At 41.6% G+C, this 18,702-nt stretch overlaps 1 protein-coding gene across 1 annotated transcript in view; it reads right to left on the reverse strand.

Moving 5' to 3' along the window:
• Positions 1-2,379: 2,379 nt before the first annotated feature.
• The window catches only part of LOC125244430, a 68,428-nt gene continuing 52,105 nt past the window's right edge, over positions 2,380-18,702 (reverse strand). Inside the window, exons 5-8 of the mRNA XM_048154516.1 lie at positions 7,477-7,743; positions 6,905-7,417; positions 6,121-6,314; positions 2,380-2,521 (exon numbers count right to left, since the gene is read on the reverse strand). Coding sequence (XP_048010473.1) covers positions 2,380-2,521; positions 6,121-6,314; positions 6,905-7,417; positions 7,477-7,743 — 1,116 coding nt within the window. The remainder of the gene's footprint in view (positions 2,522-6,120; positions 6,315-6,904; positions 7,418-7,476; positions 7,744-18,702) is intronic.

Consider the following 18,702-nt stretch of genomic DNA (forward strand, 5'->3'; position numbering starts at 1 on the left):
AAACATTAAAAATCTTAGTGGTTCCAAACTTTTGGACTGTACTGTGTGTATACCTATACGGTAACACTTTACTTGAAGGGGTGTGCATAAGACTGACATGACACCTTCATAATCTTGACATGACACTTGTCATGAAGATGAAGGAGGTTTTATGAATGTTTATGACAACTGTCATTAAGTGTCATTCGCTCAATTATGTCATTTTTAATGCAAAGATGACATTGTTTGAGATGTCCGAGTTATGACAACTTGACATAAACCAACACATCATAACCTGTCAGTGTCTTTGTCATGACAACTTGACATTATTTAGCTTTATGGGTTAACATTGCATTAAACTGTCATGTGGTTGGTTTTGACATTGGCTGTCATGAGGCCATTATAATAGTGTCATGAATATCTATCTTGAGCTCAAGTAGAGTGGTACAAATTGAACTTGTCATTAAAATGTCATTAAGTGACAATACTCTGACAAATAATTTTATAACAGAGTCATGACTATTTTTCATTTCATGTTTTGTTTTTTTTGTTATTTTTTTTTTAAGTTTCCTCCAACAGAAGGTCAGATAATAGACAATTTAAATTTTCTTAAAAAAGATGATACTGTTATAAAATAATGGTAACACTTTATTTTAGGGTCTTTTAACTAGTTGCTTATTACTATTAGCATTCATATGGCTAAAATATTGGCTATTTATTAGTACTTATAAAGCACATATTAATGCCTTATTCTGCATGATCTTATTCTACATTCTTAATCCTACCCAATACCTAAACCTAACAATTAACTATAATAAGCAGTAAATTAAGAGTTTATTGAGGGAAAAGTCATAGTTAATCGTTTATATATGTGTTCCCTATACTGAAGTGTTGCCAAAATAATGTAAAGTAATGTTAACCCATAAAGCTAAGCAGTTTTTTAAGTTTGATAATTAATCTGTTATGTCATGTTTATGACAGGTTATGATGTTTTGCTAATGTCAAGTTGTCATGACAAAGACACTGACAGGTTATGATGTGTTGGTTTATGTCAAGTTGTCGTAACAAAGACATCTCAAACAATGTCGTCTTTGCATTAAAAATGACATAATTGAGCGAATGACATTTAATGACAGTTGTCATAAACATTCATAAAACCTCCTTCATATTCATGACACGTGTCATGTCAGTCTTATGCACACCCCTTCAAGTAAAGTGTTACCGTATAGGTATATTTGTGTTACTGTCTTACTACATAAGGATTACTGTCTGATTAGGCCTATAAACACCTCATTTCAAATAAGTAGAAAATACCAATGGTCTGTTTCTATAGGGGATATCCCATAGAGTATGCATACCTCATAAATATCGCTTTTACTGCAGCATTTGGGAGATATGCCACATTATTCGACTTCAAAGGTCTATAAAGACCTCATTTCAAATAAGTAGAAAAAAAGAATGGTCTGTGTCTATAGGGGACATCCCATAGAGTATGCATACCTCAAATGAAACTGTTTTTACTGCAGGATTTTGGAAATATGCCATATTATTTGACTTCAGAGTCCTATAAACACCTAATTTCAAATATATATAAAAAAAACAATGGTCTGCTTTTATAGGGATGTATGCATACCTCACATCTATTATTTGTCATTGTTCTATTTTATACACTTATAAAAACCTCATTTCTAATAAGTAGAAAAAAACTAATGGTTCTGTAAGACTTGATTTTCAGTTTTAGACAAAAACTGAGATCAAGCACCCTGCAATAAAGCAATACAACTCAGAGAGTTAGCTTTAGTTAGCAAGTTAGCCTTGCCCTAAACTGTCCTCACACGTCTACAGGAAACACACACACACACAAGCTCTCCTTCCTTTCGCCCTGACACAAGTCACTGAAAGTTCTCCAAGATGTATAATGTATCTGTCACGATCACCAGTGAGAGTGCCCTATCAGCCACTAGAGGGCACTCCATCCCGGACTCTCATTTCCACCCATTGCATTTACTACATTACCCATAACGCACTCCATCCCAGACTCTTATTTCCACCTGTTACATGGACTACATATCCCAATACACACTTCCCGGACTAATCATCTCACGTCATTGCACTCACCTGTTTTATATTATGTCATTAGTGTCTGTCTATTTATACTGAGTTGTTTCTGTCTTTGGTGTGGTTCGTTGTTTTCATGTTACGTGTACTTCTGATTCCCTGGTTTTCTTGTTTGGTTTTCTTTGTGTTATTTTTTGTTCCTGTTTGTTTGGACTGTCTACATGGATTTTGACCCTTGCCTGGTTTTGGATTACGTTTCTGGATTTCCCCAATAAATGCTTATGCTGCGATTGGATCTACCATCTTTGTCTTCGTGTGTACCGTGACAGAACGAACCACCAGCTAAGGATCCAGCAGCATGAGGATTCTAGGGTCAGCCACTTGTGGAGAGCGTGTGGCGTTGCTTGGGGCAGTGATGGCTCTGCGCCAGGAGGGAGAGGAGGTGCGGTGCTTCTCCCGGAGGTTTTGGACGGTGGCGGTGGCGCTGAAATATAATGATGAGGCACTCAAGGACATTTTTAATGCAGGTCTGGATGACCCATTGCCCCAATGGGAGATGAAGGGGCTTCAAATCTTGGACTTCGGGGGTTTTGTTAGTTATCTCTCTCATAGAGCCCAGTGGGCAACATATGCGCAGCCAGAATGCACTCCAGCCCGTGAATCCGTTCCTGAGGCCACTAAAGAGGTGGACGCTGGATCTCCGCTTCCCACACGGAGGAAAGGGAAGAGGAGGAGGAAGGTTCCAGCCAGTGGGTCCGCTCCAGCCAGTGGGCCCGCTCCAGCCAGTGAGTCCACTCCAGAGCCCGCTCCAGCCAGTGAGCCCGCTCCAGCCAGTGAGCCCGCTCCAGCCAGTGAGCCCGCTCCAGCCAGTGAGCCCGCTCCAGCCAGTGAGTCCACTCCAGAGCCCGCTCCAGCCAGTGAGTCCGCTCCAGCCAGTGAGTCCGCTCCAGCCAGTGAGTCCGCTCCAGCCAGTGAGTCCGCTCCAGAGCCCGCTCCAGTCGGTGAGTCCACTTCAGAGCCCGCTCCAGAGCCCGCTCCAGTCGGTGAGTCCACTTCAGAGCCCGCTCCAGAGCCCGCTCCAGTCGGTGAGTCCACTTCAGAGCCCGCTCCAGTCAGTGAGTCCACTTCAGAGCCCGCTCCAGAGCCCGCTCCAGTCGGTGAGTCCACTTCAGAGCCCGCTCCGGCCAGTGAGTCCACTCCAGAGCCCGCTCCAGCCAGTGAGTCCAGTTTGGGTGAGCCACCGCCTCACCCTCGTAAGCGGAGGAGAAGGAGGAAGAGGGCTTCCTCCGATCTGCAAGACCCTCCAACCATAGAGACTGCTCTGGCGCCAACGAAGCGCCTTGCCCTGCCGGCGCCAACGAAGCGCCTTGCCCTGCCGGCGCCAACGAAGCGCCTTGCCCTGCCGGCGCCAACGAAGCGCCTTGCCCTGCCGGCGCCAACGAAGCGCCTTGCCCTGCCGGCGCCGCCGCCCAGGCCACCAGCCCTGCCGCCGCCGTCGTCCAAGCCTTCTGCTCTGCCGCCGCCGTCGTCCAAGCCTTCTGCTCTGCCGCCGCCGTCGTCCAAGCCTTCTGCCCTGCTACCTCTGCCCAGGCCGCCTGAACCATTGAAATCTGCCTGGTCAGTTTCTCTAGCACCACCCTGGCAATCAGCCAGGACTCCAGACCTGCCAGTGCCCGCCTGGTCAAATCCTCCAGCGCCGCCCTGGCAAACTGCCAGGACTGTAGACCCGCTGGAACCAGCCTGGTCAGTTCCTCCAGCACCACCCTGGCACCCAGCCAGGACTCTAGAACCGCTGGAACCAGCCTGGTCAGTTCCTCCAGCACCGCCCTGGCTATCAGTTGGGGACCCTGGATCTGGCCCGCCATCCCTCCCCCTGATCCTCCTCCTGTCCACCTCCCTCCTGAGTTTTTGTGTTTTTGTTTTCTTTGGACTGGTGGAGCGTCTGGTAGCCGCTCCTTTGAGGGGGGGTAATGTCACGATGACCAGTGAGAGTGCCCTATCAGCCACTAGAGGGCACTCCATCCCGGACTCTCATTTCCACCCATTGCATTCACTACATTACCCATAACGCACTCCATCCCGGACTCTTATTTCCACCTGTTACATGGACTACATATCCCAATACACACTTCCCGGACTAATCATCTCACGTCATTGCACTCACCTGTTTTATATTATGTCATTAGTGTCTGTCTATTTATACTGAGTTGTTTCTGTCTTTGGTGTGGTTCGTTGTTTTCATGTTACGTGTACTTCTGATTCCCTGGTTTTCTTGTTTGGTTTTCTTTGTGTTATTTTTTTGTTCCTGTTTGTTTGGACTGTCTACATGGATTTTGACCCTTGCCTGGTTTTGGATTACGTTTCTGGATTTCCCCAATAAATGCTTATGCTGCGATTGGATCTACCATCTTTGTCTTCGTGTGTACCGTGACAGTATCTGGTATATCTATTGTTTTTTCCTTTCATGTTTGGTATCATTTTAAATGTCTCAGTGCAGTTGGTAAAATTGTCTCAATTTCACCGCAGTCAGTATTATGAAGAAGGTTGAAAACTAAGGAGAATTTAGCCCTCTTTTTGAGTGGTGTTGTGAAAACCCATTCCTCTCCCCCTAAAACAGATGTTGGGGTAGTAAAAAAAATTACAACCCTTTTGTTCTGGTCTGTGTATATAAGGTAAAATGCAAATCAGTCATTCTGTAGCCAGAAACCCCATACAGTGATGGGTGCGTGCCTTAAAAACACTAATCCACAACTGTGTGTATATGCAATTATTACTCTAAGAGTCATCTTTGAGCAACTGATGTTATTATTTATGATTTCTGATTTCTGAATTGGCTTCTAATTGGTTATTTGTGTAATTGGCATGATACACTTTTACCTGACAAATAAAATGTTATATTTGATTTACTCTGGATTCTCCTGATATCATTATTACCAGTAAATTATGGGAGGCTAATGCTACCGTAAATCTGTGTCCAGGGTAGAACAAACTGAAGGTGCATGAATGAAGGAGCAGTAGGCACTTTATCTGAAGACCTTTTGATTTCAGTTTACCGCTGATTTAGTAAGGTGTATGGAAGTGGCTAAATTAAAATGCACTTTTGTTCGAGTGAGCAGTAGTCAACTGACTAAAGGTTTAGCTAACATATTACACCCTCTGACGAAGATCAGACTGGCGAGTTTATGTCCGTGAGTTTACTGCAAAACCCGGGAAGAGTATCTCTGTGTGGCATTGGGTCCTTGATGAACGAATAATTGAAAGTATGGGATACCCAGAATAATCAAATATCTAAATTAATACATAACCAATGATTAATTTATTATTGGAAACACAACCTAAGACTAATAATCATTTGAAATGTCAGATTAAACGAGTGAAATTAAATGAACTTCACAGGGGCACTGATAAGACATACACGCGTTAACCTTTGCCCAGGCCGTCGGATTCCGTTTTTGGGTTCCCTATTCTAAAGGGGACGTTCCATACAATATGCATACCTCATATGGAACCATTTTACTGCAGCATTTTGGAGAAATGTCACATTACTCTGGAGGCCTATAAAGTCCTCATTTTGTCACGGAAAAATAAGGCAGATGCAAGTGCAAGTTAATATCTCATTTATTGAGCTTCACACCAGGGAAAACACAAGTAGTCTTGGGTAGACAGCAGGAGAGTGGTGATCGCAGGGACTTCGATGGGCCGTGGAGCAGGTGAGTGGAGATCGTGGAATCTGGTCCATGGTGGGTGAAGATCCGTGGTGTTCCGTGGTGAGTGAGAGTCTTGTGAGGTCCGTGGTGAATCAAATCCAATGAGGAAACAAGAGACAGGAACATGTAGACATGAAGAACTCCAATCACAGGTAAGATTCACGAGGAACACAGGGGAAAACACACAAGACAAATACGAGATAAAGAATCGGGTTTGATGTTCTTAGAACCCGGGCGGTACGAGAGGGAAAAGTCAAAACGTCCGAAAAAAAGTGCCCACCGAGCCTGCCTGGAGTTGAGTCTTTTAGCAGATCTGATATATTCTAAATTCTTATGATCAGTCCAGACAATGAAAGGAACCCCTGAACCTTCCAACCAATGTCGCCACTCTTCCAACGCTAACTTGACCGCCAGCAACTCTCTGTTACCAATGTCATAATTACGTTCGGCTGGAGACAAACGATGGGAATAAAACGCGCAGGGATGCATCTTATCGTCTGAAGGAGAACGCTGGGACAGAACTGCACATACCCCCACCTCTGACGCGTTTGACAAATCCGCTGCCTTCTCCTGTAACACAGAAACAGAAACAGACGAACCATCAGAGACAAGACAAGACTCATGACAATGTGTGCTCCATTCTAACACCGAGTGCTGCCGCCAGTCCACCCTGGGATTGTGTTCCGTGAGCCAGGGGTGTCCAAGTACAACGGGTGCGAGGGGAGAGTCCATGAGCAGAAACTGAATGCGTTCGGTGTGGTTGCCAGAGGTGATCATGGTTATTTTCTTGGTGGAGAATGAAATGTCAGGAAGGTTCTGGCCGTTGAGTGCGTTGACAGTAATCAGTTTGGTGAGTGGAACAGTGGATAATTGAAATCTGCGTGCAAACTGAGTGTCCATGAAATTTCCTTCTGCTCCGGAATCCAGCAAGGCTTGACAGGTGACAGAGTGATTGGCCCATCTAAGTCTTACCGGAAGGAGAGTGGATGGAGAGGGCTTTTCCGCGGAGATCCCACCCGATAGTAGCCTCGTACTTACTACCGGGCTCGGCCTTTTACCGGGCATGTATTCAGAAAGTGCCCGGAGCCACCGCAGTATATACAAAGTCCTTGGGACCTCCGCCTTTCTCTCTCCTCCCGGGAAAGCCGAGCCCTCCCAACCTGCATGGGCTCCGGATCGAGAGCGGGACTGACCGTGTCTCCTCCGCCGACTGCCCGAACCTCTGAGCCACTAGCTCCACCGTGTGGTCGGGAGAGGCGCTCTAAACGATTGAGTCGGGAATCCACCCGTAGAGCCAGTTCGATGAGGCCGTTTAGATCCGGTGGTAGGTCCAGGACGTAGATTTCCTTGTGGAAACGGTCAGCCAGCCCATGCAGGAAGACGTCCCACTGCGCCTCCTCGTTCCAGCGGCACTCTGCCGCGAGGCTGCGAAACTCGATCGAGTATTCGGCAACAACGCGATGACCTTGTTTGAGTTCCGTGAGTTGGCGGGCCGCCTCCTTGCCCGCGACCGCACGATCAAAGACCCTCTTCATCTCCGCGGCGAGTGCCTGGAACGAGGAACAGCAAGGAACCCGATTCTCCCACACCGCCGTTCCCCATAAGGCTGCCTGTCCCGTGAGCAGGGTGAGCACGAATGCCACCTTGGTCTCCTCTCTCTCGAAGGTGCGAGGCTGGAGAGAGAAATGCATGGAACACCGATTAAGAAAGGCTCTACAGAAGTTCGGCTCACCCGAGTAAGGCTGGGGACAGGCAGTCGAGGCTCTGGGTGATCGCCTTGGTCCGGTGGTGAAGGGGGAACGGACGGCGCGGGTGGCGCAGTGGGGTTGCGTAGTTGTTGTAGCTGCTGGGAGAGCTCGGACACCTGCGTCACCAGGGCCTGTACAGCGCGGCCGGTGGATGAAATGCTCTCCTGCTGCTGATCCATCCGTGAAATACTGTGGTTGATGAATTCAGTCAGCGCCACTGAACTTGCTGCATCCATGATGGTCAGATCGTTCTGTCACGAAAAAATAAGGCAGATGCAAGTGCAAGTTAATATCTCATTTATTGAGCTTCACACCAGGGAAAACACAAGTAGTCTTGGGTAGACAGCAGGAGAGTGGTGATCGCAGGGACTTCGATGGGCCGTGGAGCAGGTGAGTAGAGATCGTGGAATCTGGTCCGTGGTGGGTGAAGATCCGTGGTGTTCCGTGGTGAGTGAGAGTCTTGTGAGGTCCGTGGTGAATCAAATCCAACGAGGAAACAAGAGACGGGAACATGTAGACACGAAGAACTCCAATCACAGGTAAGACTCACGAGGAACACAGGGGAAAACACACAAGACAGTCCAAACAACGATCTGACAAATGTGAGATGAAAGACAGGGCATTAAATAGGCTGGTAATGATGACAATCAGCGGCGACGCCCACACAACTGATTACGTGACAAAACACACGTACACAAGACCACAGGGTGAGAGAGCGGATCAGCAACCGTGACACATTTCAAATAAGTAGAAAAAAATAAAGGTCACTTTCTATAGGAGACATCCCAAATACACACCACATATGAAAACATCTTACTGCAGCGTTTTGGAGAGATGTCACATTTTACTACTTCAAATGCATATAAAGTCCTCATTTCATATAAGTTGAAAAAATAATGCCCAGTTCTCATAAGGGATGTGCCTTACTATATGCACAACACATTTTACTGCAGCGTTTTGGAGACACGCATCTTTATTCTACTTTATTCACCTATAAAAACATCATTTCTAATAGGTAGAAAAAAACTAATGGCCAGTTCTTATCCCGTACTATATACACACACCACATACGAAACCATTCTACTGCAGCATTTTGGAGATATATCACATTTTACTACTTCAGATGCCTATAAAGTCACCATTTCTAATAAGTAACAGAAAAACTAATGGTCAGTTTCAGTGGAGGTGCGTCAGGCAGTAATGCCCAGTCAATCACTGTTTCCTATCAGTCGAAAAAAATGGATGGTATATTCCTGTAGGGGGCATCTCACATTATATACGCACTTCACATGTAGCAATCTAACTGTGGTGTTTGGGAGAAATATGCAATTTTTCAAGGACATTATGAAGTCCTTATAAGTATAAAAAAATACATAGTCAGCTCTTGTATAGGACCTAAAAAAAATGTCTCAGGTTACGTATGTAACCTTGATTCCCTGAGAGGGAACAAGATGCTGCATCAAGTGCTTTGTGAAATCAGTCCAATGGCGTCACAGGCAGATGACGTCATGACCAGGAAACTATAAAGCACATCTAAACCAAACAGAGTCAGCTTCTGATAGGTCGAAGTCGGTCACAGGTACGCCTGTTACCTCTCAGGGAACCATGGTTACATACGTAACCTGAGATGTTCCCTTTCAAGGGAACTCATTTTAGGGCCAAATTCAGCTCAAATTAAATAATTGATTTATAGTGAATTATAAAGAGTCATTTAATTTACAGCCGAGCAACTGAATCATACAGCGTTCATCTGCTCAGGCCATAATAAGCTCTTGTAGTGGATATTAATATCCACTATTGTAAAAACACTAATTAGAGTGTGGTAACTTTAAGATTGACAGTTTCAGACATTACATTTTCGAGCACATAATACAAGACACTTTCTTTTAAAATCTGCAAGAGACTTTATTTATTCTAACACAAACTAGTCTAACACAAACACGCAAACACATGCAAACATTCACGTTGCAGAAAGAAAGGAAATGAGAAAAAGAGTTTTGAGAGAGATTGAAATTATGAGCATGATTTTTAGCAAAATATGCACTTTAAAAGACCTGACCCGAACAAACTATGAATCATTAATTTAATGCACCAGTTCAGTGTTAGAATCTGGTAGTATTTTAGCCTGACGTGGTCATACTCAGTTCTAGTCAGAATATGAGTCTGATACTGCTCCATTGGGCTTTGATTATGGGGGCGTATTTCAACCGATCAAGGAAAGACCTCAATTGGATAGACCTACAACCAATCAGAGCTACAGAGTAAGTGACGTATGTTGAGCGACGCATAGTTGTCAACAGAACTCTTCTTAGCGACCATCGGGGCCAGCTGATAAATCAAACTTTTGCCGAATCCCGTAGGAAGGACGGCAAAGACATCTTTCCCATCGACAAATGCCTTGATCGCGGTCCTCTGTTCCTCTTTTAAAATTAATGCGCTGTCGATATCTTCTATAACGGACGCGATGGCAGAATCTACCGTTTTGTGGCTCTTTAATGTGTTGTGACCATGGTCGTGACAGATTGCTGTAGCGCCTCAGCTCAAGAGGCTCGTGAACCGATCATCTCTTCCTACTAGTCCATTTATAGCATCAAATAAACATGAATGAACATGAGAATGAATGTTGTTTCAAACGCAGAAAGACGTCAATATGCACAATTTTTCAAGTTTAACTCCACCGATGTTAATCTTCTAACTCCTGACTGCTTTGTCGGACAAAATAGCGGATGCGGCGTTCTGATTGGTTAGATCGCTTGTCAATCAAACTCCCCAAGCGCTCTTTGATGACGTGGCTGATTACGTTTCTGGTGATAATCTGTCAATCATCGCCCTGACAATGTGATTGGTCCGAACAGTTTCTGTTCGGGCATAATTACTCCTCTACGGATCGAGTCCAGACCGAACTCCCCGACCTCAAAATGTTGTGGGCGGGGCTAAGTTCGGCTGGCATCCAGGCTAGTAGTATTTGCTTGTCGACTTCAAATGGAGAGAAGGGTTTTTCAGAGTCAATGATTTGTTTCAGAATCTTTTCAGGTCCGGATTGTGCTTAGGTAAAAACCAATCACGTTCGAGCGTGCTAGCAAATGAAATTAAGTCTCTTGTTGTGGCTGGAATTAAAGTTGAGGTGGACAAAAATAGAAAAAGTAGGACAAAAGTCATTGGTAAAACCTTGTGGCAAAACTTAGAACACAAGACTCTCAACGGAAAAGAAAGTTAAGTGAAAGAAATGAAAAGTGAGAAGAAGTTGGATGGCTTTAACACTCTGAGGTCTGAAGGTATCGCCGGCGATACCACCGTGGTTTTTTCTTATCAGTGTGAAAGAGACTCAAAATACTCCGTCAATGTTGCACATACAATTAAGAGTTATACACCATTTTAATCTGTGGAATATCTTCTTTCATTTGTGTACACTCAGAGTAAAAACAAAATGTTGTGCTTTTTGTAAAATAAAGAAAACTAACATGATGCGTGATCTCTCCTCTCCCTCTGAACGAAGTCCAATCTGATAGTTCTCAGAAAATGAACTGTAACTTAGTGAATACTAATCATAAAAAAATTATACTTATGTCTGAAAAAACGTTGAAATGTCAGGTTTTAAATCGTGTAAGTCAAATCGAAAACAAACCTTCTGTGTTTATGTAATCTGTATGAAAAGAGAGCCATGTCAGAAGTCCGTGATTCAGCTCATTATCCGCTAATGTGGCCACGCCCACGGAGCCAGCGCTATTCAGATGCAAATTCAGTCAATACATGCATTCATCGCCTCAATCGTGTATTTATTGTCTTCAAAAGTGTTTTGAATAGCCATAGTTAGCGATCTCTGGCCTCTGTTAGTTCCTTGATTGTCACATGATATTCCTCTTCTTTTACTGAGGCATTTGTGGACAAAAGGGGCAGAGCGCCCTCCGGCTGCAAATGAATTAAAAACACAGCATCCAGCGCTCATAATGATGACAATAAATATAGAATAATAAATATTACTCCTCTGTATAGAAAATTGATATAAACATATGAGAATCCATCAATATTTCTCCAAATGTGTATGTTTTTAAGCATATTAAGAAATTATGGTCAATATAAGATTTTAAGAGTCAAAATGTGAAACTTGAGTCTTAGATCTTTTTAATGATGTATAGTTTGTCAACTGCACATCAACATTTAGGCTCTATAATATAACAAATATAGTAGCCTATATGAAATGCCCTAGAGGTAGGAATGTTCAGACGTTTTGCATCACAGAAATACATTATATTTGAAAGTATATTAAAATAGAAAACCATTATTTGGTTAGAGACTTGAGACTTCTTTTAAAAACATTATAATGCCATTATAATGTGTTCAATCTTTTGACTGGTACTGTAATTTAACATAGGCCTATACAAAATTTTCTTCATATCATGTGCAATAATACGTGCATGCATGAGATCACAAAAATCATGTTTTTTTTTTGTCCTGAGTGGACTTTAATCCTGTTATCAGCATGATCACAGAGGGTTTTTTCACAGCCTACCTGACTGAAAGGCCTCATTAATATGCAAGTCATTTCAGGTCATTATTATTCAATTCTTTTGTCTTCTCAGGTGAGAATCACCAATTATACATGAGGATTCCCGCCTCCTCGCATACTGTGTTTCTTGACCAAAAGTGTCTTAGAAAATTTAAATCTCTCTATTGTTTTATATGAAGGAGTAGGAAGGATAATTTTTACTTCATTCTGAAGCAAAAACTCTAGTCTACAACCTCCAATACCCAGAAGTCTTGTGAACACAGATTTAATATATATTTTTTGGCCTTATTTCAGTGACTTAAGTTTTTTGTTTTTTCAATAACCACGCATAAACGTTATTCCTTCAAAAACACAAACATGTACATACATGTTCCTCACATATTATTGTAGCCTAGTTTGTGCTGAATACAGTGTAATGACACTTTTTCCATTAATATGTTTATGAACAACTGAAAAAAGCACAAATGTCAGGGCATGTCAAAACTTCTCTAGGGCCCCAAAAATCCTCAGACCCCTGAGGGTTAATGAGCTGCTTGTCTGTCCTTTGTCTTCAGCTCAGTCTGGTCTTTTTCTTTGTTTCTTCTTTCTTCTGGTCTAGTCGAAACCTTTTTTGTTACTACTTCTTTGTCTTGTGATGTGACTATTTAAACTTATGTGTTTGTCCCACCTCTGTTAGGAGTTCTGACCAATCAGGTATCATCTTGTTTCAAAGGTGGCTTTTCTCCACCCCCAATCATAAAATAACCTTTATCTCTGGTCTCTGGAATCGCTGGCTTCGCCAGAGAGCACCATTTAGACATGATTTCTATTAAATGTGGAATATGATACATTTTACACAGATTTCATTCAAGCCATGATTTAAACATACATTCGAGATTTAAATTCATTTTCAAACCAGACCAGACATACTTTCAATCAATCATTCAAAAGTTATCACATTTTCATGAATTGTGGTTGTTCTAAAGCATAACAGGTTATATGTAGCATGTGTAGACATGATATAAAATTATGCAGTTGAAAGATGTTTGATACAAATTGTTTGGAACAATTCAATGCTGTTTTAGTTGTAGAAACAGTCTCTGTGGGTTTTTCTGTAAAGTTAGGTCACTCAGAGAAACAGGCCTGCATAGTCTCTCTCTCTTTTGATCTGGAGATCAAAGATTCTTTATTTTCTGGTGACCATTTGGTTTCTACAAATGACTTAAAGGTTTGTCTCCTCTCCTTCAGTCAGGAAGCATGGGTGTCAGTCAGGTGGTAACATGGGTTGTTCTGTAGATGGACTGGAGCCAAAAGTTAGATTCTTTTGGGTTTCTGGAATTATGTTTTGAAATAATCATCTAAATGATTAATTTGTCTGGTTCATCCTCAGTCCTTACATTGCGCTGCGTAAAGCACTTTAGGGAACAATATACCCACACCACCATGAAACCAAGTGCCTGTCTGTGTGAAATCGTGACCCCAGGGTCAAGGTCAGGTCCAGGTTATAAAACCTGACAAACGTGTGCAGCGAGGACCAACCTGCCGCATCACACACTTCTTGAAGAGAGACTCCAAAAAGCAAATCCTTAGAGGCAGCCATACTCCAAGTAGAGTGGGCTCTGACCATAAGAGGCCAGCCGACTTGTAAGCAAGTGAGATAGCCTCGACTATCCACTTACTTAAAGTTTGTTTAGATGCAGGGTGCCCTCTTCGAGGGGACCTGAAACACACAAAGTGTTGATCAGATTCACACCACAGAGCAGCTCTGTGAATGTAAGCATCTAAAGCTCTGAAAGGACAGAGAAAATTAAGTTTCTCCTGGTCTGAATCCTGGAAAGGAGGAGGACAGGAAGCCTGCAGCATAATAGGGCCTGCCACATTAGTGGGAACCTTAGGAACATAACCTTCCCAAGGAAACAAGAAGGCTTTAACCATGCCTGGAGTAAAGTCCAGGCAGGAGGGAGAAACCAACAGAGCTTGAAGGTCTCCAATTGTGGAGACGAAATAGCGAGCAGAAATTTAGAAATAGCGAGCAGAATCTTAGAAATAGCGGGCAGAAAGTCTTGAGAGTGAGGAACTTCTCACCCAGCTAACAAAAAGGAGTTGTCAGAACGTTTTGTTAACATTCTCTTTAAGTTATGAAAACGTTATTTTGGAATGTTTTCTAAACGTTCAAAACGTCCAGTTTTTTACATGTATCAAGAATGTTTTTTCTTGGTTTATGTTAACGTTAGAGGAACATTCCATTCTATCATTTTGGAAATGTTATAAAAACGTTATTTTGTAATATTTTTGGAACGTTCAAATTAACTGTTTTTAAGAACGTTTTTTCTTGGTTTATGTGAACGATAGAGGAACATTCCATTCTATCATTTTGGAAATGTTATGAAAACGTTATTTTCTGAACGTTCACAACACCCTGCCCCGCTAGAAATTTTACGTTCCCAGAACATTCTCAAAACATCCCCACTGGTGTTAAGGACATTGTCTAATAATGTTCCCAGAACGTTCAGAGACGGTCATGATGTGGAGCTCTTTTAAGGTTTGGGGGACGTTATTTGGCGGACATTCACAGAACATTTAGGGAACCATATTTCATTTTTATTTTTTTTTAGGGAACATCCCTGCTGCCCTCGTCAAAAATGTCAATTAATAAGAGTATCTGCTCAAACAAAAACTAATTTTTCTTAAATGTCTTACAAAAAACAACAGCACACGCATGAGCTAATGTAACTGCTGTATCACTGCATCAGCAACTACACAGCTACTGTCTTTAAATAAAGCAACATGCAGCAGAGCATCAGTGTTTCTGGATCATCACTGACTGAAGCTCAGGATCTACTCTCCAGCACAATGGTGACACACAAAACTCAGATAACAGAAACAACATTAAACACTAACAGATCTCTCTAGATCTCTGCATCTTCACTTATTACAAACCACTCTGACTTTGTTTCTTTCATACAAATCTTCTTAATGAGGTGTTGATGTTTTATCAAATTTATAAATGTCACCGTTATGGAGGTAAGCGCTTGTTTTAGTTGAGCTCCTGACCCTTAACATTTTGATTATTTTTCTCCAATTATTGCAATTTTGTTTTAAAAGCATGCATTGCAAAAGAAGTTGTCAGAAAAATCTGATCATATGGGCTTGATTGTTCATTGTTATTTTTCTCATCATACAGTGGCCTTGTTCTCTGGTCTCTGAATATTGTATTTTCTTTCGTGTTATTATAGTCCAATGATAGTGTATAAAATCCTGCCATGCTTTGATATTTTGAAAGCTTTCATTATTGGGCAGAAATTATTCAAACAGTATCATACAGATTCACACAGACATCAAGATTCTGCATATGATCCTCAACAATGGTGACAAAATTTTCAGATAAACAGATTAACTCTGAACATCACAAAACAAGCTACTAAAGTCACAAAAAAGATTTTGTTTAGTGTCACCATCGTTGAGGATCATACGCTGATTCATGATGTCTGTGTTGAAGTTTGAATAAAAAGCCCTCCTCAAAACTCTTGTCTGTATAAAGAATTAAATAAAATAAAGCATTAATAAAACTAACAATTAATACATTCACAGCTTGAGGCTTTAGTGACGATGACTAAATCATCAGCACTAAACAACTCAATTCATCTGATCAGCAGTTCTCTTGCACTTATTGCTATCACTAGCATGTTTTGATAACACAGTTAAAGCAGCCAGAGAAAATCTAATGTTATGTGTCAAGAATCAAGAGCCCATCTAAAGCAAACGCTCACCTCTATAACGGTGACTTCAAACTTTATTATTTTCTATAAAACACACACGCAGAAGGCGATGTTCTCGTGACCTTGTTCAACTTTGCCTAAAAGTTCTCTAAAAGTGACAAAAATTCTGACATTTTACAGAACATTTGTGACATAAACGTCCTCTTTTGGTAATGAAAGTGCTGCAGTTCAAGGTTCCTTATATGACTTTAGGAGGACATTCCAGTTTGGGTCATTTTATGGTCACATAAGAACGTTCAAAACATTGAACTTCAAAAACATTTAGCAAATATTAATAACATCATAAAGACATTACGGCTACAGCAATGTTGTTCTCACAACGTTTTCTCTATATAATGAGAACATTCATTATGTACAGATTACAATGTAAGGACGCTTTTTATAAACATTGTACTCAGAACGTATTATGATAACATTCTGAAAACATTTAGCAAATAATAATAACATTAAAAGCATGTTCTCAGAATGTTATCCTAAGAACGTTTTCGCTCAACATTACGAGAACATCAGTCAAGTACAAATAACGTGATAAAGACGTTTCAAGAACGTTGTTATGAGAACGTTTTCACCCAACATTACGAGAACATCAGTCAAGTACAAATAACGTGATAAAGACGTTACAAGAACGTTGTTATGAGAACGTTTTCACCCAACATTACGAGAACATCAGTCAAGTACAAATAACGTGATAAAGACGTTACAAGAACGTTGTTATGAGAACGTTTTCGCTCAACATTACGAGAACATCAGTCAAGTACAAATAACGTGATAAAGACGTTACAAGAACGTTGTTATGAGAACGTTTTTGCTCAACATCATGATAACATCAGTCAAGTACAAATAACATGGTAAGAACGTTCCAACAATGTTGTTCTAAGAATGTTTCCTCTCAACGTTATGAGAATGTATTTTAACTATGACAACATTATAAGAATGTTCTTGAAACATTATTTTAGAAATGTTTTTTTCTAACATTTACAAAACTTTAACATAACGTTAGTGAAAGTTATGGAAATGTTCCCTGTTAGCTGGGCAGGAACCTCTTCAAATGGACTCAAATGGAGAAAGGGATAGGCCTTCTAAGACTATGGCCAAATCCCAAGTCAGCACCCTCTGATGTGCCTTAGGTCTTAGCCTCAAAGTGCCACAAAGGAAGCGAGTAACCCACGGGTGTCTCCCCACTGACGTACCATCCAGAGGAGTATGATAAGCTGAGATGGCTGCCACATATACCTTCAAGGTGGAAGGAGATAACCAACATACAACCTCTTCCACTTATATACAGGCGCAGCCTTTGCCATATCTGTACCATTGCATCCAACCCCAGAGGGGCCAGATACGTGAGGGAGCAAAACAATGGACAGTGTGTTATCTCTCGAGATGCAAACAGAGTGCTCCCACAGGAGCTCCACCACCACGAGGTGAAGTCTCCACTCCCAAGGCATCAGCCCCTGCCTCGACAGGATGTCAAATAATGTGACATATCTCCAAAATGCTGCAGTAAAAAGGATAGATATGAGGTATGCATACTGTATGGGACATCCCCTATAGAAACAGACCATTGTTTTTTTCTACTTATTTGAAATGAGGCCTTTATAGACCTCCAAAGTCAAATAATGTGGCATATCTCCAAAATGCTGCAGTAAAATGTACTCATATGAGGTATGCATACTCTATGGGACGTCCCCTATAGAAACAGACCGTTATTTTTTTCTACTTATTTGAAATGAGGTGTTTATAGGCCCCTGAAGTCAAGCAATGTGGCATATCTCCAAAATGCTGCAGTAAAATGTACTCATATGAGGTATGCATGCTCTATGGGATGTCCCCTATAGACACAGACCATTAGTTTTTTTCTACTTATTTGAAATGAGGTCTTTATAGGCCTCTGAATTCAAATAATGTGGGATATCTCCAAAATGCTGCAGTAAAATGTACTCATATGAAGGTATGCATACTCTATGGAACGTCCCCTATAGAAAGAGACCATTAGTTTTTTCTACTTATTTGAAATGAGGTGTTTATAGGCCCCTGAAGTCAAGCAATGTGGCATATCTCCAAAATGCTGCAGTAAAATGTACTCATATGAGGTATGCATGCTCTATGGGATGTCCCCTATAGACACAGACCATTAGTTTTTTTCTACTTATTTGAAATGAGGTCTTTATAGGCCTCTGAATTCAAATAATGTGGGATATCTCCAAAATGCTGCAGTAAAATGTACTCATATGAAGTATGCATACTCTCTGGAACGTCCACTATAGAAAGAGACCATTAGTTTTTTCTACTTATTTGAAATGAGGTGTTTATAGGCCTCTGAAGTCAAATAATGTGGTATATCTCCAAAATGCTGCAGTAAAATGGACTCATATGAGGTACGCATACTCTATAGGATATCCCCTATAGAAACTTACCTTTCTTTACTTCTACTTATTTGAAATGAGGTGTTTATAGGCCTCTGAAGTCAAATAATGTGGTATATCTCCAAAATGCTGCAGTAAAATGTACTCATATGAGGTATGCATACTCTATGGGACGTCCCCTATAGAAACAGACCGTTTGTTTTTTATACTTATTTGAAATGAGGTCTTTATAGGCCTCCAATGTCAAATAATGTGGCATATCTCCAAAATGTTGCAGTAAAATGTACTCATATGAGGTATGCATACTCTATGGGGACATCCCCTATAGAAACAGACCATTGTTTTTTTCTACTTATTTGAAATGAGGCCTTTATAGACCTCCAAAGTCAAATAATGTGGCATATCTCCAAAATGCTGCAGTAAAATGTACTCATATGAGGTATGCATAGTCTATGGGACGTCCCCTATAGAAACAGACCGTTATTTTTTTCTACTTATTTGAAATGAGGTGTTTATAGGCCCCTGAAGTCAAGCAATGTGGCATATCTCCAAAATGCTGCAGTAAAATGTACTCATATGAGG

The sequence above is a fragment of the Megalobrama amblycephala genome, linkage group LG14 (genome assembly GCF_018812025.1).
Source record: "Megalobrama amblycephala isolate DHTTF-2021 linkage group LG14, ASM1881202v1, whole genome shotgun sequence".
Lineage (NCBI taxonomy): Eukaryota > Metazoa > Chordata > Actinopteri > Cypriniformes > Xenocyprididae > Megalobrama > Megalobrama amblycephala.